General features: G+C 50.3%; 2 protein-coding genes across 3 annotated transcripts in view; both read left to right on the forward strand.

Moving 5' to 3' along the window:
* The first annotated feature begins 220 nt into the window (after window positions 1-220).
* On the forward strand, window positions 221-17,113 carry LOC118176863 (DEP domain-containing mTOR-interacting protein-like). The gene is made up of 9 exons (XM_035344134.1): window positions 221-500; window positions 7,218-7,396; window positions 10,710-10,833; window positions 11,997-12,175; window positions 12,777-12,962; window positions 13,331-13,471; window positions 13,778-13,848; window positions 15,717-15,821; window positions 16,840-17,113. Exons 1-9 carry the CDS (start codon window positions 415-417, stop codon window positions 16,963-16,965), a joined length of 1,197 nt encoding a protein of 398 aa, XP_035200025.1. The 5' UTR covers window positions 221-414; the 3' UTR covers window positions 16,966-17,113.
* A 2,270-nt stretch (window positions 17,114-19,383) lies between these two features.
* COL20A1 (collagen type XX alpha 1 chain) overlaps window positions 19,384-24,617 on the forward strand; it is a 44,661-nt gene continuing 39,427 nt past the window's right edge. For both annotated transcript variants that reach the window (XM_035344223.1, XM_035344224.1), the window contains exons 1-2: window positions 19,384-19,758; window positions 23,264-23,348. In XM_035344223.1, the coding sequence (XP_035200114.1) occupies window positions 23,276-23,348 (73 nt within the window). In that variant the 5' untranslated portion in view covers window positions 19,384-19,758; window positions 23,264-23,275. The remainder of the gene's footprint in view (window positions 19,759-23,263; window positions 23,349-24,617) is intronic.

The following is a 24,617-nucleotide window of genomic DNA, read 5'->3' on the forward strand; positions in this document are numbered from 1 at the left end:
CTGGGACCAGCCTCCACGCTGGGAGTCAGCAGGAGACCTTCTTAGGAAAGGTGTAACATAAGGATGGGGTCTCTGCTTTTCCTCACCGCCAACCAAAGGAGCATCCTCCAAGCACACAGCAGCCTCCCGCACCCGTGCGGGCAGGGCGAGCACCCTGCAGGTGAGGCCAGCTCCGAGCCTCCTCTGGGCCGGCCTCGAAGGCGGCCTCGGCTGCCGGGAGGCTCCTCCTCCGGCCTCCGGAGAGGGGAGGAGAGGCCGGGATCGGCCCCGGCGGCTCGGGGCTGCCCACCTGAGCCTCGCTCTGCCGCCGCAGGGGCCGGGGGTTGGGACCGAGCATCCTCCGGCCCCGCAGCCCATGGGGGTCCCGGGAGGGGTGCGGAGCTCCTGCCCCGCTCGGGCTGCCTCCCGGCCGGCATGGAGAGCCTGGGCGGCAGCCTGAAGAAGAAAGCCGCGGAGCTGCACTACAGGGCGGAGGTGATGATCGCCGGGGAGCAGCTGAGGTAGGACGCAGGGCTGGTGGGGGCTCGGGGGGCTCCCAGCTGCGGGGGGCTCCCAGCTGTGCCCCCCGGTGCTCGGTTGGCTGAGCACCCCCTTCTCTCGCACCGAGTTGCCGGAGGAGCGGGACCTTCCCCGTGTCACCCCGTCCTGCTGCTCAGCACCGGGCAGCTCCTGCCGTCTGCCTCCAGGAGCCAGGGCATCACCTGGTGTTTCTGGGTGGCAGCGGGTTTACTGCTCCTCTGGCATCCTGCACCAAGCCCAGAGCCTGCTGCAGTGACACCGGCATCCTATGGGGACACCGGCATCCTATGGGGACACCGGCAGTCTGGCTCAGCCCTGCCCACGGGGCTTGGACTTTTGGGGTGATGCAGGAGGGCATCCCTTGGGTGCCGTGATCCTGAATCCGAGCAACCTGAAGGGTCTTGTGAAAGTTGCTTTCGGGAATTTGTGCTGTTTCGTGGTCCTGGTTCTTGAGCAACTTCTGAGCTTTCTTCTTATGAAGGCAGAAATAAGTTCTGCTGTGCAGAAAACCCATGTGGCTGAGAAGCGTGCTCCTGGTGCATCTGGGGTCAGAAAAAAACCCTGCATCTAAGCATGCAGCTTTAGGCTTTTCTCGCTCTCCAGCAGAGTTGGCTTGTTTGTATCTGGACCTGTTCTGTTTTATTTTTGAAATGTGGATGGGAACTAGGAAATATATCCTTGAATAATGTGAAGAGCCCGGAGCCCGTGTCTGTTAGCACCAGAATCCTAAAATTAGCTCCGTGCCACTGTGCTGTCCAGCCTCAGCATTCACGTTAGCTTCAGCTTTATTTGCATCATATTAAGAACTGATAATTTCCAGCTAAAAAATAGGGCTCCGTTTTGGAAACACAGCCCACGTCCAAAGTGGCTGGAATGTAAATGCGCGATGGTCAGCCACGTTTCCATCATCTTTCCCAAATATTGCCTGTGTTGAAAGTGAGGTTTAGAAAATGAGCTTAACTCTTGTAGGGAAGAGCAGCAGCAGATCTAAGAGTGAGTTGCTTCATTTCAATAACTCATTGCAAGTGACACTAAATTATTGCTTTTTCCATCCCACGGGCAGGGCAGGCTTATTCATGTTTATATTTCCAGTGTTTTACTCATCTGGAGTGACTGTGGTCATGGGCACTATAGCCTGGGCCAAGGGAAGGGGTCAGGTATTCAGAAAATAAATTAACTGAGCCATGTGTTAAGACTGCAATGAGTGGGTGTGCAAGGGCGACGATGTGACTTCCTAGCTTTTTTTGCAGGACAGGAGCATGTCAAATCCTGGAGCATTTTGACATTTGTAACCGTAAAGAGGAGATGGGGACAATAAATCTATTTGTGAAAAGAGCTTTTCTGCCATCCTGTGCACTGCTCTAGTTCTTATAAGTAAGGCAAAGATGCAGTGCAAATGGTACATTCTTCTGAAAACCTACAATTCCAACTCATTTTTTCCTCCCATTATTTGTCTAGGAGCTTCGGTCCTCACTGCCAATGCAAATGTGCCACCAGGCTTTAAAAGAAGTGTCATTTAGCTTTAAAAACACAGGATGTATGTACTTTGGGGGACAAGATGCAGGTACTTCTTGAGACACCCATATAAGTATTTTTTCCCTGTAGCTGGAGTGTCTGGGAGTTCCCTGGTTTGAGTTAGGGAGCTCCCAAAATCCCAGTTCTCAGACCCCTTGCAGCAGGTTGCAGTCCTGAACCAAACCTTGCTCCTCTTGAAGCCCTTGAGGTTCGTAGCACAAGTCTTATGGTGAGTGACGGAGGGAGCTGGGGTTCCTCAGCTTGGAGAAAAAGAGGCTCAGGGGAGAACTTATCACGCCCTACAAATACCTGGAGGTCTTCAAAAAATGTGTAGATGTAGAGCTTAGGGACATAGTTTTATAGTGGGCTTGGCAGTGCTAGGTCAAAGGTTGGACCAGGTGATCTTAGAGGTCTTTCCAACCTGAGTGATTCTGTGATTCTAAGCTCTTTGTTTCGTAGAGGGCAGCAGGTGGCTTTCATCCAGCACGGCTGCACTGCTGTTCACCTGTGCTTTGCAGGTGATGGGCCTAAATGGGTCTCGGTGCAGAGCAGTCTCATCCTTCTGCCTTGGTCTGGGCAGGAGCTTGTTCCCAATGCAGAAAGACTGGAGACTGCTGCTGGACACGAAGGTGGAGAGCTGGACTCCAGCAACCTGCTGCTCAGTTTGTCCAGCTGAAAGGAGAATTGGGTGACAGCAGCGCACGCTGCATGCTCGAGTCCCTCTCTTGTATTTCAGGGATCCTCCAGCTTGGCAGGTAAGGAAGATTTAGTGCCACCAATCTTCCCAAGGCCAGTTGGATAGGCAATGATGGGGAAACGGAGGCACAGAGGCTGGATGACCTTGCTGAGGCAAGGACAGGACTAAACGCCTGTGTTGTGCTCCCCTGCTTGCCCTTGGATAAGGAATCATGGCACCGCATAAAGGAGCCTCGCAGACTTCTCCCGTGCATGCTCTGTAAGCCTTGATCAGCAAATAATGCTGTTGTATCTACATAAAACCTCAAACATTTGTTTTCCCTGTTCTCCATTTCCTGCCCTGCCTCCTCCTTGCTATTGTATTTAGCCAAACAAACCTTTGTTCCGTCTTTATGGTTCTTTGGCTTCCCAGCAAGTTTGCAAATCCCTCTCGGTTTGCTTTGGCTGGAACCATGAGTCTGCTCAGTGTCACGATGCATTTCCCAGCCAGAAATAGCTGCACAAGTGAGGGGTGAGGAAATGCTTCTTGGGGATGGCCAGGGATGAACTTATCCTACAGAAATTGGGGAGGATGCTGCATGCTGCTGGCTGCCTTCGCTTCCACACAGATGTTGCTTCCTGGTCCGTGGGGGGGGAAGAGAAGTTTGGGTCCCAAGTAGCTCCCCATCAGAAAGACAAAAATATTAATTTCCACCGATATCTTGGTGCTGTGTTTGACAGGGCTGCTGTGTCAGGCATTCCTCGCGTCTCCTGCTGTCGGTCTTTTCGTTTCAGCCATGTAATCTTGCATGAAAATCCCACTAGTTTTACTGGGTGTTGAGTGCTCTTGGGTGGCATTCCAGGAGAGAGGCCCAATTAGTCACTTCTAATTGCAACAAATGGCTTATCTGCACAGAAATATCCGGGAACAGCTACTGCACTTTGAATTCACACCCTTCTGTAAGCTGGGTTTCTCAAGTACAGACAAGTCCTTGTGCACTCCCCTGGGGATTCATCACGGCCAGGTGAACCAACTGTTCTCCAGTAACTCTGCTAAGCTGCATTAATCACTCGGAGATGTGAAATATTCTCAGTAAACTTATACCCGGTCTTGGACAAAAAAAAAAAAAAAAAAGGGGGGGGAAGGAAGGTTTTCTCCTACGAAGAACCAAGTTGTGATTCCAACTGCTGTCCAGGACATTCCAAGGTGGTGTTTTACTTGGATACTCAGACTGAGATGCTGTTATACAGAGTGCTAATGCTCTGCTTTGGAAATTGGGTTCACTTCGAGGTGTGGAGCTGAACCTGCCCTAGTTTGTATCCCTGGCTGGGACAGTGGGTCCACAGGAGGTGCTTGGTGTGGCAGTCACCAGGTGAACTTCTGGCTGTTACTTGGAAGATCATACAACGTGGTCAGAAAGCCTGCTACTATATTATATATTTATTTTAGTGCTGGTGAAAGAGAGGACTAAGAAGCAGAGCTTTTCTTGCTGGAATTGCTTTTTGAAGTTTAAGTTCAGTTTTCCAAAACGTGCATTTAAATAGAAGAAGGAAAACAAAAACACCTCTACCTCTTCGAGTGGGCTGCCACAGTCATGCAAAGCTCTCCCCTCCCCAATGCACTTCTGCTTTTGCAGGGGGAGTGCAGCAAGCTGGGTTCTGCAGTGGTTGGGTTGTAAGAATGTTCCTCTCCAGCAGCTATTCTGCAGATGTGCTCTTGTGACTGTTGCTCCCTTCTACTGAGCACTCAGCTTTTTATTTCCCCCACCCTAAAGACAGGAAAATAAAAGATCATTTGGATGATGTATCTTCAGGGTCGTTCACTTATATTTAATTTCCGTGGGAATGCAAACTTGAGTTAACGTCCTTGAGATCTTCACCTTGGCATTTGGGCTGCTCAAGGCCTGTTTACGCAAGCAGGAGGTGATGGGGAGCAGTGGGCAGCGATCCCCCCACCTCCTGGTGAGGGGTCCTGCTCTGTGCCAACACATGGGGCTCTTGGTGCAGGGCAGCTCTCGTTTCAGGGATTTTTCTGGCTGTCCAGCTCCCGTGCAGTAAACCCAGCACCCCTTCCAATGCAAGGAAGCCCTCGTGTTGCTGTTTGCCTCTGATTCACGCTCTTGGTTCCAAACTCTGAAACGTGAGCACACACAAGTTCTGGAGAGCGGAGCTGTGTGGTTGGCAACATGCCCCAGCAGTGGGCATCCTTCAGGGTGTTGGTAACAACCAGGGGACTTAAACTCTTGACTCCCTCAAGGGTTTCTTACAATTTATTTTCTATTTACGCTGCTGCAGCTCAGCCTTTCAACAAGGTCACGCAGAGGGAAGGATGGTGTCTTTTTAGTGACCTTGACAAAGAAACAAGGAACTTGTTTCATAAGAGTTGGCTGTCGTGTTCCAGCAAGTATTTTATCCTTGTACTGTGCCTTTATTTATTTATTTTATGTCCTTTTGAAGAAGTAATATATACGTGGGAAAGGTTTTGGCATGTAGAAAATTTGTAATAGTGCATGACAAATGCTTCCTTTACTTTTTTTTTTTTTTTTTTTTTTCTCCTTTTGGAAGCGTTGTTAAATATTTTTAAAAACCAACAGCTTTTTTGTTGTTCCAACGTGGTATTTAGGCTGCTTTAGGGGGGTGTCAGCCAAGCTGCTCAAAGATGCACTTGATGTTTTGCCCTTGTGTTTCTGAAGGACACGATCTGTCTCCTCTTAGTTGATGGGAAACATGAGGACAGTGAACAAGACCACAAGGACACTCGAGCTGTGTGTCCTCCACTGCCTTGAGTCTGTGGGCAGCAGGGCAAACTTCTCACAAACTCCAAACAGCACAAAAGATCTAAGACAGTGCTGCTCCAAGATGTTTAAACCCCACTTTATTCCCTTCCTGACAATTGTTCACGGTGGAATAGTTTCAAAATAAGAATGTGTATGTATTTAAATCCTAGTTCTTAACAGTACTTCTTTTCTGAAAATCTTATTTTTTTTCCCCTCCCCTCAAGATCTGTGCATTTCCTGCAGTATTCTGAAATGTGACATTTTTGGTTTAGTCATTTGTGCTGCTTTCTTTGTGTCTCTGCATTGTCAAATCCTGCCACGTTTCTTTGGGTGTTACCTGGAAGGTCTGAGCCTATCTATTAACAATTACATTGGCCTGTAGTAGCCTGAACACTAATTGCAGCAATCAGTTAGTACATCTTTATCCAACAAAGGTTTTAAGACTTTTGAGACCCAGGCATTTGTTAATCCAATAATGTGGGATAATCCGGTATTATCTGATAGATTTCAGGATATTTAAGATTTCTCATATGGTGCTTGCAACTATTGTTCAACAGGCTGCTACGATGTGGTGTCTACCAAACTTCTTCAAAAAGAACAAAGGAGCTTGAGGAATTAAACAAAGAAATGCTGCAGTGATTAATGCCTTTGTAAAATACACTGGCTTGAGGCAAAACTGTGAATTGAAATAAATAGTTTGGAACCAGAAATGTCCTGAAGTTACAGAGAAGATATTAATTAAACATCTCCGCTCTGAGTCTGCTGCGTGCACAGGGTGTTTTTCAGGGTGAGCGTTTTGAGAACAGCAGTGACTACAGGGCAGAAGTTTGGCTGCTGGTCAGATCTCCTGCCGGGCTGGGTTAGCTTTGGCGTGAGCACACAAGATCTCTGTGCTTTGTGGCTCGCTCTGTCGTTAAAGTCCTTTTAAAAAAGTCAAGGCTGTACCCACCTGAACAACCTTCACTCCTAGGCATCTTTACATCAGAGCTGCAGACCAGCCACAACGTCACGGTTCTCAGGGTAGGACGCTTGTACTTCTGGTGAAATCTGTCCCAGTCTATCCCAGTTTGAACCAGAACAAGTCAGTACTACTGATGGACCGAAGGCAGTGCTATCTCTGAGCGAGCTGTATTTGGCTAGCTCGTGGTTCGGATCAGTTTGCTCGTGTTTGCTGTGGATTATTGGTACGGGAACACAGGAAAGCACAGATCCGCCTGGCATCCGTCCTTGTGAGACAGAAGAAGCAAGGGCTCCCATTGACGGTCCCACCCTGAGCTATTGATTGGGCTCCAGCCTTTGTCCTGGTGGCAGCGACGTTCCTGCTCCCATACTTATGGGGAAGGAGAGCTAGACACAGAACCGTGTCAAGGGGACACATATATGTGCTATTATTTTATGTGTGTGTTTTGGCCCTTCTTCACAAGCTTCAGTGAGCTGCTGTGTATTTTTCATGGGCTTGTTTAGAGCAAAAAAGTCCTGTATGGCTCAATGTAGGTAATAAAAAAAACCATGCAGTGGGAGTAGGAGAGGAAGGGATGTTGAAGGGGGGCTCCTTAGGATGGACTGATGCAGTCTAGCAAAGCGAAGAGGTTTGGTTGTACTTCTTAGCCACTGGGTGCTCACCAGAAGTCCCAAATCAGCAGCGGTTTCCCCAGGCTGGGCAGGTGCTGGGTGCTGGACTGAGAGCTGCCTGCAGCACCAGCTGGGCTCAGCGGCCGTCTTTCTCCCCAGGCTTCGCCTCCACGATGGGAAGCTCATTAAGGACAGGCGCTACCACCTCCGAACGTACCCCAACTGCTTCGTGGCCAAGGAGCTCACGGACTGGCTGATTGACCACAAAGAAGCCCCAGACCGAGAGACGGGCATCCGCCTCATGCAGAAGCTGATGGACCACTACATCATCCACCACGGTGTGTGGGTTTCTCTGCACCCACTGAGCCTTCCCAGGGGGTGGCTGGCTGTCTGCTCACTGCATGTGGCCGTCAGAAACACAATCAGGTCCCTTTTTGTGGCCATCCCATGGGTGAATGCTCCAGGAGGAGCTGGGGGTGATGGGCAGGCTGGATGGGGTCGGATCAGAGCTGCTGCAGTGCTTTTGGGGGCTGCACCAGTTCCCTGTCCTGCAGAAAGGGAATGGGGCTGGGTGTTGGTAAAAGCGTCTCAGGTGGCTCTTATCTGAAAGCAAGTTTAGTGATTCCTGACCTGTATTCACCTACCTGCAAATGCACCAGCAGGGGGGTGGTTATTTTTGCAGAAGCTAGTCTAGCTCGTGCTTGTGCCAGGCAGGAGGGGAAGCTGAATGACGATGCACGCTTCCTAGCTGCAGGAAAACCCATTTTTTACTGTAAGGGCCCAGTGTTCCCCAGTTTCCCCATTCATGCTGGGGTAGGACAAGAGGGGGTGTGGAGCCCACACCATCCAAAACACATAAACAACAACAAAAAAAACCACCTGTAAATCTGGGGGCAAAGCTATCCCTTGGAAATTAGGTCTGTGATGCAATTTCAAAGGCTTTTCTTTGGAACCCGTGAAAAGAAAAAAAGGGGGGGGAGGTGGAGAGGAAAAAAAAAAGCTTCATATTCCCAAGCCCAACTCTTCTTATTCAGGTCAGCCGTGGCACACACACCTGCTGCAGCCCTGCCTGCACCTCTGCCTTCACCTTTCTCTCCAAAAACATGCATGGCACGTCCTTGCTGAAGGCCCTGGTCCTGCGTGTGCAGCTGCCTTCACTTCTGGCAGAGAGAGTTGCTTTTTCCTCTTCCTTTTTTTTTGAGAGCCCAGAATCTCAGCTTGATGAAAGCTATTCAGCCTTTGATTTTTATTTTTTTTTTTTCCTAATATATTTGTAGGCTGTGCCTTCTCGATGGAGGCAGTGATGCTCAGACTGCCTACACACTTCTCAAAAGTGGCCATGCTTCTTCGAGGTGTTCAGCCACATCTGGGGCTGCTTCCCCCAGCCCTGCCATTGCCTTTGGAAGGCATCTCCTACTCGGACAGGCAAGGGCAGAGGTGCTTAAACAGGAATGTTCTCAGTTTCAGTGAAGATTTCTTCAGATTTATGTTAATTAAGATTTTCCAAAGAAATCTTAAGGCTTTGGGCCTATTTTTTTTTTTTTCCTACTAAAATAATAAAACAGATTTGTTTTCTAGGGGAAGGGAAACCTTATTTTAATATGAGATCTCTGGGACACGAGCGCCAGTAACCTGGCGTGTGGTGTCAGTCTGTCATAAGCTGAGGAGATGGAAACAGACATCAGACACCAAATTCAGCCCTCTCTTCCCCCATCTTCTAGGAGCTGCCTTTGACCAGCGCAATGCACTCTGTTTCCATCTGCTCCTTGCTGGGTTCATGCCCTTTGTGTTACGCTGCCTTGAAAAAAAATAAACCCCGCTGCTGTGCTTTATTGCAAAAGCATAACACCGAAGCGGTGAGTTCTCAGTTATCCATTAACACCGAAAGCTGATTATTTTTCCATCTCTCCAGCCAACAATTTCAAATAAAGCCATTAGCTGGCTAAACCTGCGTGGCTGTGGCTGCTGGTGCTGCTTAGATTGCTTATCGTGGGCACGTCCCTCCTGCTCCCGTGATAATTCCTCGCAGAACACACACGCTGACTCTCCAGCTCACTTTAGGACCATTAATTTTCGTTAGTCCTATGGAAATCGGGCTGTCTGCTAACCGCAGCACTGCGCTAAGTGCTTTGCTATCGGCTGCCCAAACTGTTTGCCCTCTTCTCTGCTGGGACCCAGAAGGCAATAATTATCTCATGCAGATTGCTGCCTGCGCTGCCTCTCGGCAGCCTGATGTGGTGCAAGCTGGTGCTCTGTTGTATGCTGCAAAAGTGTTGGTCTTCACACAGCAAAATGCTTTGGCTGCCTGTGGATGCTGTCCTGTAAGATTTTGTGCTCTTTTTCCATCTATCACCCAATGGCAAAGGCGCCTAAACCACCGCTCCTTTCAATTAAGATGTTCCCAACTCTCACTTTTCAAAACCATCGTCTTGACCTGCCCTCTGCCTGATGACTCACGGGCTTCGGTGTCCTGATTTCCCACCGGGACGACTGCTCAGGAGGAATTAGGATCTCAGGATAATCTGACAGGCTTCGGCATTGAGCCCATTGCCAAAATGGGAATTAAGTTTTGCCAGTTTTCTCAGAAGGAGGAGGAACAAGCATTAAAGTTTTCACAAGAAGTATCTTCTATCATTTGGATTTTGCTCTGGTGTATTACATTACTTCAGTGAGCAAAGCAGCGTGGCTTTCTCTTTTCTCTGTCTTTCTCCATTCTCTCTGGTCTAGTTTTCTTTGTTTTCTGATATATTCTTTACACTGTTTTTATCAGTGAAGTTTTTCCCTTCTTCCTTCAGACAACGGACCTGAAGCAAGGCAGGCTGATTTATCTGAGAACTGGACTGTGATTTCTATTTTTTTTTTAGTTGTAATCTAGGCATTTGTTCTAGGCAAGTTATCTCAGAACTGTATCCCAAATATTTGCCTGCTGAATGTCACATGAATTTAATAACCATGCGTTTATAGACTGTGTTCTCATCCACAAGGTAAATATGAAGCTGGGACTTTTCATTGTGATTGGTTTCTTCCAGTTGTGTGCACCTAGCTTTGGAGGACAAAAAAGAAAATAAAAAACCTCCCTTTTGAGGTCAGCTTGCCAACAAGTGAATTGGGCAGGGCTGGCACAAAATGGTGTGGAAAAGTTTTTGTCATTATACCTTATAATTTGCAAGTAGGTGGTCTGGGATTTTGGATGTGGTGATGTAGGGTTTTTTCCTCCCCTCTTCCAAGTCTCCATAAACACGGCAGTAGCTTTCTCTAGAGGAAAAAAAAAATATTGAGACAATTCTGTTTGTTTTCTTTTAGTCTAAACCTAAACACCAGCATTTAAATTAAAATCAACAATATCCCCATTCTAACGAAGCAATTTAGTGACCGGGTCAGAGCGTGGCCCCAGAGCCAAGCTTTCCCAAGGCCTCTTCCACGGGGCTGACCTCTCCCACGGCCGTTCGCGATCCCCTAATTTTGGGGACCGAGGGCTCGGATGCTGGTTACTGCTACGTGGTCGGGAGGTGGAGGGCAGGACACTGCACGGCCCCTGGAGCTTCTAACCTGGGGATAAAGCTGAGCCTGTGCCCGGTGCCGCTGTCCGTCTGTCCCGTAGGGACTGACATCCATAACACTCACCTCCCTGCCCTGCCCTCCTCCTTCCAGTGTGCGACGAGCACTCGGACTACAAGGATGCCAAGCTGCTGTACCGCTTCCGCAAGGACGACGGGACCTTCCCTCTCAACAAGGATGTGAAGGTCTTCGTGAGGGGGCAGAGCCTGTACGAGAAGTGCGTGAGTCCTTCCCTGCCCCGCGGCTCCAGGCGAGGGCTGTGCTCGCTGCTGCTTTGTGGCCAGGACCCGCTGCCACAGCAAGCTTCGCTGTTTCTTTTCTGTTCCCCGTGCTGCAGCATTGGGAAATGCTGTCTCCTGAGCCCTGCCACAGGACATTTTGGGCTAGCAGAGGTGCTGGGCTCTCAATTCACAGCTGCTGTCGTGCTGGGGGTTGGTAATGGGGAGCACGAGGGGCCAGGCTGCAGTATAAGCACCCCCAGCAGGGCCACGTCCAGTGGCCATTCCCAATGCCCCCACAGCCCCAGGCCAGTCACATCCACCAGCCCTGCTCGGCTCTGTCCCAGCAAAATCAGCAGGGCACAGGAATGTCAGGGCCTTTCTGGACCTGGCTCCTTGCCCCTCACTTAGCCTCTGTGCAACGTTTCTAATGGAAAAGCTAATTCTCGGACAGCAAAGACAACTCCAAGTGTTTGGTTTTCCTGGAGCTGATGGTGTTTGATTCCAAATCTGAATTGTCCTCCCTTACACCTGAGGAATCCTTTTGTCAGACCGGATTCAGCCTCCTACCACCCTGTGGACCCCTTTTCTTTAACAGCCTCTTCCTATTTTCTTGATCCTCAAAGCAGTCAGCTGCATGAAGCGGCACGGAGGGAGGTGTCCTTCGGAGGACAGGGGAGGTTTCCTGCTGTCCCCATCCCCTCTGACCGTTGTGCATCGCTTGTGGTTTGCTTCTGCTCTCAGCAGCAGCCAGGGCGAGCATCCTGCGTCTCTCGGCTGAGGCTGCTGCACCCTCTCGTGGAGGCACTGGATGTGGCTCTCCCGCGCTGCAAAACGAACGTGGCCTTACCAAAACTCATCTTCTTCACCAGTCTGGCACCAGCTCTTCGCGCACGCCTTGGGTTGCTTGCTCAGCTTTCCCCGTAGGCTTTAGCTGAAGTCGCAGCCGAACTGATCTCCCTGAATCTGCCTCCACTGCTGGGCTGAGGATTTACAAAATTACCTGACTGCAGCTCTGCCTTTCCTGTTCCCTTCCCGACGCCCCCCAGCAGCAATGTTTTTGGCTGGAGCGCTTTGCCCGCTGCTCTCGTCCCTGCCTCGGCCGGCTGCGTGCGGCGGCAGGGCCGCGCGGCGTCACGGCGCCTTGTCCCACCTCCGCCAGGCTGGTCGGTGCCGAGGGGTCCATCCTGAAGGTGAGGGAGGAGAACTCGGTCAAGTACCAGAGGACGTTCCTGGGCTGCGAGATGGTCGACTGGCTGGTTCAGGAGGGGGAAGCCGAGAGCCGAAAGGAGGCGGTGGAGCTGGGCCAGGCGCTGCTGGAGCACGGGATCATTCAGCACGGTGAGCGAGGGGAAGGGAAGCAAGCGATGAGCATAGCTGTCGTGCCAGGAACAAATCCCCTTTCATGGCACGCAACAAGTGCTGGTCAAGTGCCCACTTGGAGATAGCAATGGGCCTTTTCAGTTCTATGTTTGGAGCTGGTGACCTTTGAAGCCCGAGCAAGCTGCCACCACCCGCTGGGGCTTTGAGCTGGAATCCGAGCCCATATTTCTGCGGTTCTTCAAAGCCCCAGCCTGCTGGCCTGGGATCCACCCTGAGATCTGAGGGCTGGTGGCGAGGATGTAATGTTCAGCTCCACTCGGTCGGAGATCACACCCATCTGCGGGGTTTAAACTTTCCATTTGGGGGCAGGGAGTCCTCTGAGTGTCTGGGACAGGGGCAGGCAGGGGGCTGCGGCTCAGTGCTGTGCTTCTGGGCAATGACATTGTGTGGAGAGGTGGCCCTGCTCTTCCTCTTTCCCTACAGGTAATTTTCTCCAACAGTCAGAAAATATGAAATATAAAACAGAAACACTAAAAGCAATTCACCTTGGCCCCTCAGTATATTTTCCATAGGTTTTTCTCACCCCCTCAGCCTCCTCCTCCTCCCTTGTTCTCTTCAGTCTCCAACAGGCATCACTTCTTTGACGGTGACCTCCTCTACCAGTTCTGGATCAACTTCCGACGCAGGCGGCGTCTCACCGAGCTGCTCAACGAGAACTCTTCCCGTGCCTTGTCCGAGAGCCCAGACAGCCCCTTCTGCCTCCGCAAGCTCAACCCGGACCCGGGCAACACCAGCTTTCTCTCTGGTAACTGTGCTTGTGTTGGTGGAGTGGGGTGAAACCAAGGCTTCCATTGCCAGAGCATCTCAGAGACGAGGGATTAGCCCCAGCAGAGCATTAGGGATCCTATGAAGTGACTGCCCATCCCACAGACTGGTTTGGAGGAGGTCAGGATGCAGAGGCAGTCTCTATCACAGCTCCCAATCCCAGGGAAATAACTCATCAGCAGCTCATCTCATCTCTTGGTCCATCTTTAAAGCTAGTTTTGTTCTGTAAAAACTCAAATGTCTTATCTGGTGCATGTGTACCCTTCAGACGTGGGTCAGGCCGGTGTGGGAAGTTTGCCAAACTGGTCTGTTCTTTCCTCAGATAATTGTTCTCTCTGCCTTTTTCAGTGCAGCCCAACAAGGAGATCAAAATCGTCTCAGCAGTTCGAAGGAGCAGCATCACTTCCCTCGCTGGAAACTCCAACCCCTACTTCAGCGTTACTCCCACGCTGGTGTTCCCTCCCGTGGCTGAGTGCAACCCCAAATCAGGTCGGGGCTTCGGCACGGCCCTCTTGCTGCGCCTCTTCCCTCTGGGCACGACCTAGCTCAGGCCTCAGGTCCCAAACCCTCCACCTTGTGCTCGGTGACTTGCAGGAGGAGAGGGTCAGCCTCACCTCCGAGGCCTGATTTGAGAAGTTGTGAGGTCATCTTGAAAAACGTTAATATGAATGCAGAAGTTTCTGGGTGCAGATTCTGATATCTCTTCTCCAGCCCATGAGCCCCAAATCCACCTTATCTTGTGCTTTACTGCATGAACCCCACGATTCTGATAGGATCTGTCACCTTCTGCCCTAGTGTTAAAGAGACCTGTCACCAACGAAGAGCTCCTGTCCCCCGGGGCTCCCTATGTCAAGAAGACCTTAACCGTAAGTGATCGTAGCGAATGGTATTGCTAATCTGATGGTATTGAGCTCCCTGGCTGCTCTTTGATCACTTTCTGCCTGCTGCTCTGACCCTTGCATGTTAAAACTTTGATTGCATGTCACTTCATCCCGGCTCTCCTTCCTGGTGCCCCTCGGCGGGTCGATGTCTTCAGGTGCTCTTGTGGCTGCAAGTGGCGGTGACTGTCACAGCCTCCGCTTTAATGCATATCAAAGGGGAAAGAGAATGTTTCCTGGACAGGAACAATCAGATTTGTTTCATCCAGCTCTGTGCAAACTGTAGATTCTGTCAAGTCTGGTGACAGTTGAGACTTTGATGCTCATCCTGTCTGCTGCAGAAATGTCACCTTTCTGCCCTGCTTTATTTAACTCACTTTGGGTTCCTGGTCCAGAACAGATACATCGAGGCACTCCATCACCTGCAGATGGAGCAGAATTGGATGTGGAGCATTCAGGCACCACTGTTCCCTTATTATGATTGGCTTTTTTAATGAACAAAATGAGCACACCACAAAATCTCCGTGATTCTGCAGACAGCCAGAGTCTGGGGCTTTTGCTGTTCAAATTATTTCGGAAGCTGTAGGACCAGAAAGCTGCAGCTGGCCAAGGCAGCTCCACCTTGAGAGCTGGCTGCGAGTGCCACAGCCCCTGCCCAAGGATCCTGGCATGCTGTAATTTGGGGGTAAATATCAGCCCTTTCCTGCTCACCTCCACGAGGAGGAACCTGTGGTGGCCAGCGGGGAGGCGTGCTGGCTCTCCCTGTACTGGTTTGATGCAAGTGGGCTTACAGAAGGGTCTGGTCCCCAAGGTAACTGGGCTGTAGAATCTGGTAGGAAGGAAAAAAGAAAATAAAGCAGGTGATTAGTGTGGCATGTATGGGGACATGCCATTTATTCTCCTCCTGAATGTTCTTGCCCTGCCCTTCAACTCTGCCAGCCGGGGCCTTTCATGGCTCGTTTCCTTCTGCTTAGCTGTGCAGTTGCTGTTATTTATTTATATGGCTAATGTGCAAGGTCCTTTGAGAATTCCTTTTCCCCTTTAGTCACATCAAATGGCCACAGCACTAGAGCACACTGCTTTGACAGGCTGAGATCAGAGTGGGAAAAGTTAAAAGGGTGGCTGCTTCCGTCCTGGAAATGCTTTTTGGTGCCAGCAAAAGGGCACAGCATGCACGAGCTTTGGAAGTGCCCTCAGCGTGCTCCTGGTCCACACCTTGCCCTGGCTTCATGCTGCCATTAACTATACCTGCAGACAGAGAAATAAATAGTCCAGCAGGGCAAAGACCTCCAACATGCTGTATTTTCAGGTGGTGCCTGTTCAAAACCCTTTCATAAATTCAGAGTGGAAACCTGAAGCTAATCTCTGCCCATGGCTGAGCATGGGGGGAATGGGGAGAATGGGAGGGATGTGTCGTTGCCAAGTGTGTGCTGAGAGACTCTGGCACAGGTGAATGAAAAGGTCCACCAGAATAAAAGCAGAGAGAGAAACAGGCTGCCCTTGACACCAATCTTTTCAAGAGCAATCAGTCCCCAGCTGCCATGCAGGGAGCTGGCGGAGATTTTTAACTGATATGGAAAGCTCCCTGGTGCCCACAAGGATGTTCTCCTCCCATCTGGGAGATAGAGAAAGAGCCATCGGGTGACAACAACTATTGCTAATGTAACAGAAGACAAGAAATGAAGGTCCTATTTGTTACTGGTGTCAGCGGAGCCTTGAGGCAAACCCTGCTTTCCTTCCCCACCCACGATGGAAATGAGGATCATGAGCAGAGCTCTCTGCATCAGTTGGAACCGTAGCATCTCCTCTGTTGAGCCCCTTCCTTTGTATTTAAGACCTTTTAATTCTGCTTCTAGATTGTGGGCGATGCTGTGGGCTGGGGGTTTGTGGTCCGAGGAGGAAGACCTTGCCACATCCAGGCGGTGGACCCGGGAGGACCCGCTGCTGCTGCGGGCATGAAGGTACTTTGCTCATGGCGACTTGACACGAGGCAGGATTTATGTCCTGCTAGAGACCGTCGGGCTGAATGCATCCCCTGTGATATTCACACCTCCTGCAGTGGAGATGGAGCCTGCAGAGCGCTCTGGCCGTGCTGTGAGAGGCCGAGGGAAGGATGCTGTCTGCAGGCAGAGCGCAGTGCCTTGCTGCACATAGCCAAAGTGAGCAGGGAAGGAGTAAAGATTTATTTTGACTCACCCGCCGCTCTCACAGCTCCTGAGATGTATTGCTCTTTGTGTCTGTCTGCTGTTATCACCGTAGTTCTGCATCGAACTATTTTATGTGTTCGTGAAAGATGAATAACCTTAGACTGATACCCTGATTTGATTTGTCAGGTAATTCCCAGTATTTGCAGCCCAGGTGAAATGATCTGAGGTCCTGAAAATCATCTCAGACCTGCTATCCAAGCATGTGTGGGTTTTGTGTGTAGAGCCGGGGGCCTGGATTTAGGAACAAATGAAAGAAATGATTTTCAGAGTTCCCCTGCAAGAACCCCAGCAGTGAGGGAGCAGTTTCTGCAGGCTGGTACAACTCTACAGCCACGTGGATGTTTGAAATAATGGGATTCTTCAGAGGCAGCATGTGACTCCTTGTTTGCTTCAGGCGGGGTTGGAAGGAGATGGCTGAATCCGTTTCATTTGCTGCAGAGCCCAGTTCATTTCTCCTCACCTAATCTCATTTGCTGCCAAATTACTAAATGTTATTATTGTGCCTCATTTCCATTTGTGAAATGAACCACTGCTCACAAATGAGTCTTTTCTCTCTCTGTTAGCTCAATCTAAATCCCTTTGGCCCCCTTTTCATGATACAGTGATTATAGCCCAGGGATTATTAGCGTGGCTTATAGAGTGACAACGCTTTGGGGTGTGCAGCCTTTTGTAGCAAGTTATTTGCAGCGCAGCCCCTGGCTCCAGCCAGGCACGAGCAGAAGTTGCTGTGACTGCAGCGGCTGCAGGTAACCGGCCGCTCCTCTCCCTGCAGGTGTGCCAGTTTGTGTTCTCCGTGAATGGCATGTATGTTTTGCACCTGGACTATCAGACCATCAGCAGCCTCATCATGACAGGACCACGAACGCTCGTCATGGAAGTCATGGAAGCCGTTGAATGAGCGAAGGAGCCTCGTGCCACCGCTGGGTGGAAAAGCAGGACACTTTGCAGAGCAAGGACGGACGGTGGGGAGGGACCGAGCTTGACCTTTCGGTCTGAAATGTTAGGTGTTCTGACATATATTCAAATAAATACATTGTAAAGGACAAGTCTTGGATTTGGTTGATGTTGAAATATGTGGCTCTGCCTGCTCTTGAGAGGGTCTGAGCTCCTGTAGCCCCTTTCTGACACTGGTGGGAGAGTTCAGCACACCACGAAGCCAAGCCTTCCACCAAGCCGTCCACACAGCGAGCTGCGAGGTGAGCGGTGCAGGCTGGTAAGCAGCAAGAAGCTCAGGACCAAGCGAGTTTACCAGGAGCACAACGTGCTTTCCAGATGGCCCCGTAAGCTGTGCCATCATCCGTGTTAAGAAAAAATATGGAAACGACTGCAGTGATGTGCACTGCCTTGTAAAGGAAGACCAAGAGCCACACTTTTGGTGTAGGCACGCAGCCAGGACTGGTTGCTTTTCCCAGCTGGGTTTCTTGTAAAGCTGAGACTTCTGTAGTAGCTCTTTCTGTGTCCCTAATTCCCTGTGATGCGTAAATTAATTAACCAGTGTCATCTTGGCATGGAGCAGGGCAGAGGTCCAAGAGGTCCCAGAGGCTGCCACTGACCTGGTGGAAGGAGGCAGAGGGAGAGGAGAGACCTGGAGCAGGGTCCACATGCTGGAAGGGCTGCGGTCAGAGCCTGACTCTGGGAGGGAAGGGAAATGAGTGAAAGGCACTCAAATTCAGGCCTCCTGAGCCCTGCTGCTCCCAGGATGACTTCACTTGTAGACAATGTGGAATATTCATATGCTACCTACTCTGAAAGTGAACCAAATATAGAATAACAGGTAATAACAAGAATCTGGGACGGTTTCTTGCTTTCCAGTTCACGGAGCATCCTGCTTGTATGGATGATTTCCAGCAGTCCTGCTTAGGGCAGGTCCCTCAGTGCAGATTTCCTGACCTCCACCCAAACCAAACAAAAAGCAAAAGCACCTGGTTATTGATCACTTTAATTTGTCTTTGAATGGGAGCTGACTTTCTTGGAAAATCCGGTGCCAGTCTCTTGTAAGGTATTGCATTACTGCTGGCTGCCTTTTTTCTCTTTGGTGTAAAGGGATGTGTGCTTCCTTAGTGCTGGTGGGGAGGAACAGGACTACTTGCAGCTCAGTCTTCCTGGAGCATGGTCCAAGCAAGGTGTCTTTCCAGACCATAGGCAAAAGCAGTCTTTTAAGCCTTTTGTCAGCCTGCTCAGAGTTGTTCCATCTAGCCGTTCTGTGCACAAAGCAGCATCCCTCTGCCTTTTTGTTTTTTAAACTAGGTTTTGTATTGCTGTTTAAAGAGGTGCTAGGCACCTGTGATGACCCCAAGGTTTTATCCAGAGTTACACGGATTGAAGACAAAGCCAGGAGACTCTGGCATTGCCTGGGCACCCTGGAAAAGGAGGCTAGAAAAGAACACCACAAATGTAAGCACGGGAAGCAGACTTGTTTTTCTCTCTCATAAACAGCATAAATTTTTGGCTCTAGTTTTGAATTTCCCTGAAAGTGAAGTGCAGGAGGTGTGTGCTCTTTCCTTTCTCACCTCCTAGCTTTGTAGTAAACTGTCTCCAGTCTGAGCAGCTCCTGTAATCCGGTAGGAATTACAACAGAGGAAATTGGTGGTATTTAAATGTAGGGCACTGCCAGTTCTGCCTCCAAAGGCTCCGGTACCAGGTGCTTTATATTTTGTTTTAAAAAGACTTAAGTGGTTTTCTTTTAGTGTTTAAAAGAAAAGTTCAAAGTTTAGTGTCTTTTATAGAACCCTTTTTCTTCTATATTCTGATGCTTTAAAATACTCAGTATTTTAAATTTAAATTTATTTAAATTATTTTAGGCCATAAAACCAAACTTCAATGAAGTACTAAATACTTGTTTAATGTGCAAAAATACTTTAAAACAGTGCTTTTCTTCCGTGTGACACTTTCAAAGGTGCCCGTGTTTCCCAGAGAACGGGCGATGCACGTTTCCTGCTGCTCACTGCTGCAGTGTGAGGCCGATGCCGTCAGTCCCCAGGCACCCAGCTGTAAATCTGGTCTCCAGTCGTAAGGAGGAACGCCGCAGTCAGTTGTTCCGTTCCTGGCAGCGAGGAGAAAATCTTTCTGGACCGAGCTTTGGCGCGGAGCTGCTCTCCCGGGGCAGGAGCGCGCGTGCTGCCGGAGGTCAGGGCTGCGAGCACAGCTGGAGCGCCAGCTTGTGATTCAGGCCCTGGGCTTGCAAAGCCTCCAGATGTGCTTAATTTCCTCAAACAAACGCAATACAATTAGCCTTCAGTGCAAAGGCCGGGCTCTCAGAAGTATTTAATGGGATGTGAATGCGGCTGGGCTGACTTCATCCCCGCGAGCATGACGGTGGGTGGGAGCCCCGACTTGTTGCTGAGTTCTAGGAAATCAGTACGCGGCTTCCTAGATGGAAATTTAGCATTTAGTTAGCAAAAACACTGCGAGCCGTTTGCTGATTTTTGCAGAAACAGGCTCTTGATTCCCAGACGTGCTTTATTTAGCCACGCGTTCGGGCCGCTGCTCTGCCGCGTGGTGGAGGGAGGTGGGGGAATCGCTGCCCCCCTCCCTCTCCTTCCCTAGCTGGCCTGACGTCTGGGGCTGAGATCTCCTCAACCACGCTGAGAAGCAGCCAAAGCACCGGGGCTGCTTCTCCCAGGACCTGAGGATGTAGCAGGATCCGTCCTGCCTGCGGCTGCCTGCAGGAGAGCCGTGCTGCTGCGTGCAGGTCTGTGGCTCGCTCGGTGTGCGGGGATGGGGGTGCAGGAGGGGCTGCCTTGTTTTGGGGTCAGTATCATCAGAGCAGGGAACTTCATCAGGATTTCCAGCTGTGGGGACATTGGAGCAATGCAGCAAGGCTGCCCGGAGGGATGGCAGCAGCCCCGATGGCCTCAGGACTCCTGTTTGCTGCAGGCCAGGTCTGAATATCGCTGGGACTGCTTTATAGAGAGCCCTCGGTTCTTTTGGAGTGTGAGACGTGCGGTCAGTTTGTTTTTTTTTTTTTTTTTTTTCCTTCTCTTTTGTGGGCCATGGTGTAAAGCTTGCAGGATTTTTTTGCCAAAAGGATGGTGCTTGGAAGGGTTTGCTGGCAATGGCAGGTCTAGGTGGGTTTCTTCCACCTGTAGGCATGGTGTGGGTTTGCCAAAGTTGCTGAACCCACCTGGGCTGTGGGGACCTTCAAGTCTGTGCCTTGAAGCACACCTTGTCCCTTATAGTTTGGGACTGGTGCTGGGGTAACTGAGGGCTTTTGTTCAGTAGTGGAGCTGAAATACAGATTTCCAGGAGAGAACAGACGGGGTTTGATGAATGTTGGCTTTCTTAATCTGTTTTAGGTCCTTTAGCTAGCAAAGTTCCCAGGGAGCATAGGACAGGTTTGCTCCCTGCAGCAGGCTGGTGGCACCTCAGGTGGCTGTGTGCTGCAGGACGGTCCCCGCTGCTGCCCTGTGCATGGGCCATGAGGTGACATTGCTTCTGCCAGTGCTTCTGCAGACACCTGGTGGCACCCTCTGGGATAAGGGAGGGTGGAATTGTCCCCAAGCCATGAGCCAGCTTCTGGGGCTGTGGAGGACGCAGATAATTCACAGTACCCAAAAGTCTCCACTTCCAGCTGTGCTGATTTAAAAACACCGCAGGGATTTTTTTTTTTTTTTTTTCATAGAAATTATTATTCTTTTCTTTAATTAAAGCGACTATTTTTAAAAATTCCTGTACAAATAAGGGGATCTCAGACTGCCTTAACTTCCAAATCCCCTCTGAGCACGCAGCTGGGACGAACGGGAAGTGGTGTGTGTCCCACTCCCACTTTCCAGGCCCTGGAAATACTCACCACATGCTCCGTATGTTGCTGTCTCCAAATTCTTTCCCCGAGCGAGTAACAGGAGAGAGGCACCGGCGTGCCGGAGGCTCCCTGCACTCCACCAGGCTGAAGTCACCGTGGTTCCCCCCTTCCTGGGGACCACAGCTCAGCCTGGGTGGTGGTGGCACCAGCAAGGGCAGGAATGGATGGGAAGGGGCTACAGGATGCAGGTGGGGGTTTGGGGTCCAGCAAGTGACCCTGCTGGGCAATGAAACTCCAGCTCTCCTCTTCCACCATCTCATACAGGTTGTCTGTTATACCTGATTGACGGGTAGGAAAATGAAACTTGGAGAAAAGGCAAAACATGGATGATTTTGAAGTCCTTTCTCCTTGTTTTAACCACGGTGCTGTAACAGTAAGGATCTGCAGCCCTGGGGCTCACTGCATCCAATCTGGGTTAATACAGAATTCATCCTTATTGGCACAGCAGGGTGGAAGCTCCTGGCTGGATGTGACCTTGCAGAAGCCCGGTTCAGTAAATGTTGCAGATGCCTACGTGCTTATTTCACTGGCTTTTGGATCCCCTATAGCCCTGGTTAACACAGAAATCCTGTGCAGTCCGGTGCTTTTGCTGGGGGATGGCTCCCTGTGTGCCAGCAGAAACACAGGGAAGTGGCACGGAAGTGAAGAGCAGTTTGGTGGCATTGCAAGATGGCTCAAATGAGCCTTTCAGTCAGGGTATTCGTCAAAAATGCAGACATCTCTTCTGCCTGGTGCACGTACCTCTGCAGCAAGGGCAGGCTTTGCTCTTCTGGAGAGCACAGTCAGATTCCTGAAAGCCACCTGTAATCTGCTTCTCTTTGAGCAATGACTTCACTTTATTAGCTGGAAAAAAAAAAAAAAAAAAAAAGGCGAGTATTTCCCATGGCTAAGGGCTTCAGTTACACTGCAGTTGTTCCATATAACCTGATCTTCAATCAAAAAATATATATATCACAGACTGAGTATCATGCAAGTGTGTGCAGGGGGAGGGTGGTTGACATCTCTCTGTTACAACTTGCATATTTTTCCATTCATTTTCACAAAAATTTAGAACTGATTTAAAATGCAGGAGATCATGGCTAGGTCACTCGTGCATATTCATTTTTCCTTGAAATCACTAAAAAGCTGACGTATTGGAGGAGCAATAGGCCAGGATCCTGTAAATACTTGCCCGTCAGATTGAAGAGAAGTGAAATGTCGCTGAGATGGCAGTGGAGGAAACCTGCGTGGGGTCTGATTCTGCCAAAAGCAATGAGGCTGAATTGTGCAGCACAAAAATGACGGATGCCAACAATGCACTGCAAAAGGCCAAGGTGTTTTAAATCCGGTATAGATTGAGGCTGAGGCAAGGGCGAGTCTCCGTGTCCATCTGTTAGGGTGGCTTTGTGCTGGTCTGACTTTACTGACCCAAACTGAATAAACCCTATATCCAGGCCAGCAAAGACAAGGTCCTCAAGGTCCGTGAGCTGTAGGGTGAGTGCTGAGGAGTGGCTGTCCTTAGCCAGCCATCTCTGGGACTGCTGCAGAGGTTATTTCTAAGTCAAACTGATCCTCTGACGTGGTAAAGTCCATAACTGCATCTGTTTTCAGCCATGTTCAGGTGAGCAAGTTCAAACAAGACCATCCCAACACGTCCTGGATATAACTTCTCAGGAACTCCACCACAAAGAGCAAACAAAACTCATGTTTTTAAGCCGTTGACATGTAAACTCGGTGACATAAACTGCCTTCTGCTGAATAATTGCTTTATAACAGCAACAACAGGGACACAAAATGTGTGGTGTGAGGAGTTGGCTGCCAACGGGTGCTCCTCTGATCAGCGTGTGCATTGCTGGGACCGGAGACCACATGTGTTTTTTGATCACCTCTATTGATTTGGGTCATGTGAATCGGAAATAATTACTCTGAATTGCTTAAAAGTTGTATTGTACCTCTGCTGAGGTCATTCTGTCAAGAGAGCTGCGCAGGACCAAGCGAGCTGAGCACTGGGACGAAGCCCGCTCCCCATCAGCTGTATCAATTTGATTTAGTTCTGGGCCAAGGCACCGAACTGTACTGGAGAGACCAAGGATGCAAAATAACATGTAGGGATTGCAGCACAATTCAGAATGTGCTTCTCCATCCACCCTCTTAGTGCTGTCAGTGATGTATGCCTCAGCTTGTGGGCCCTTAACTGGGGCCCGCAAGAGAAAATAGACACTCCTGCCCCAAAATGAGAAATAAAATCACAGCAACAGGCTTCAGTTCCCAGCGCCATAGGAAAGCCCAGGTGATTACTGCCGACAGCCCTGCAGAAAGCAGAAGGGATTCCGGGGTGGCAGAATTAGTGCAGGTGAGGTTTGATGTGATAAAATACCCCTTGCACTCCTCCTTCCTGACCTTTGCCGTCTCGCAGGTCCTGGCCACCATGCTGATTCGCACTTGTTTCCTTTTTGCCTGCCTGCCCGTGGCGAGCCATGTCTGGGGACGAGGGGGCCAAGGTAAGGAGCCGTCCGCCCTTGCTCTTGGGGGAGTGCTGGGGGGATCCTGGGTGAAGCTGCTGGCCGCAGCCCGTGTGGTGGTGGAGCTCCAAGCAGCCCATTCCTACGTATAAAGAGTGACAGGAGATCAGGGGGCCCCTCTGGGGGAGGATCCCCATCCCACCCACCCTGCAGTGCCTGTTCTCATCGCTGGCAGCAGTTCAGCGTGCCGCTCCCTTGCACTGGGGATGGATTTCAGCCTGTGTAAGCAATGAGGGATGCTTACGTGAACTAGTTATGAGAACTAGGGAGAAAAAGTGGTGGTTTGTTAGCTGCCATATCTGTCCTGCTCTCTGAAAAGATTGCTGTGGAGCTGCATGGTGACACGTGGTGCAACATTTGGGTAAGAGAGCACGTGAAGTGCAATCCTCCTGTACCACGTAGTGCTCCCACAGTGCCATAAATGAGCAGAGAATACCTATAGCATCTCACCATACCCTGTCCACATTTATTCCATATGAACCTCTGTGGAAGGGTTCGGTACAAGGTGGTGAGGGCACGTCAGAGCCTGGACAGACATAACTCCACCCTGTGCATCTTCCAGACATTCTCATGCAGTGTGTCTGGGCTTAGCTCCCCGTCTGCTGGACAGCAAGGTTACAGCATCAAACAGCTCACATCCAACACCGGGCGGAGAAACAGTGGAGCTTTCATGGCACTGGGGTTCATTTGCATCCAGCACATAATGGTGCCTCAGAGGATGCTGTCCTTTCACATCTGTCTGGGGACATTCTTGCCTTTTCAACTTCTGGGCTCCTAGAGTGATGGCCGAGGAGCTGGACCACGCTCGTCCAGAAGAAGACAGCTCCACGTTTCATCTAACTATGAATCCCCCTCATTGTTCCATGATCTTTTACTGCTTCTCTTAGGCGTGACTCTGGGATTTGAGTTTGCCCCTCTCCCCTCTTCCCCATGTTTTCTTTCTTCCCCTTCATATTTGCCTGGGGTGACATGTGAATCTGAGCTTTGTTTCCCCCGGATAGTTATGTGCTTGTTGGGCAGCCCGCAGGAAGTCTCCGCGAGGAAATGTTAGGACACAGGCGTGGGGCTGAGACAAGCAAATCCTCGCTGCCAGCTCTCACTGCTTTTCTGGGCTCTGAAATCATGGCAAAGATGTCAGGAGATGGCTGGCATCATGCAAAACCAGGTTAGGGACCTGAGGAATCCTTTGCAACACAAACGGTTTGCCAGTACTGAGCAGGATGCTCCAGGTCACCGTAAGCCTTTATT

The sequence above is a fragment of the Oxyura jamaicensis genome, chromosome 20, assembly GCF_011077185.1.
Source record: "Oxyura jamaicensis isolate SHBP4307 breed ruddy duck chromosome 20, BPBGC_Ojam_1.0, whole genome shotgun sequence".
NCBI lineage: Eukaryota > Metazoa > Chordata > Aves > Anseriformes > Anatidae > Oxyura > Oxyura jamaicensis.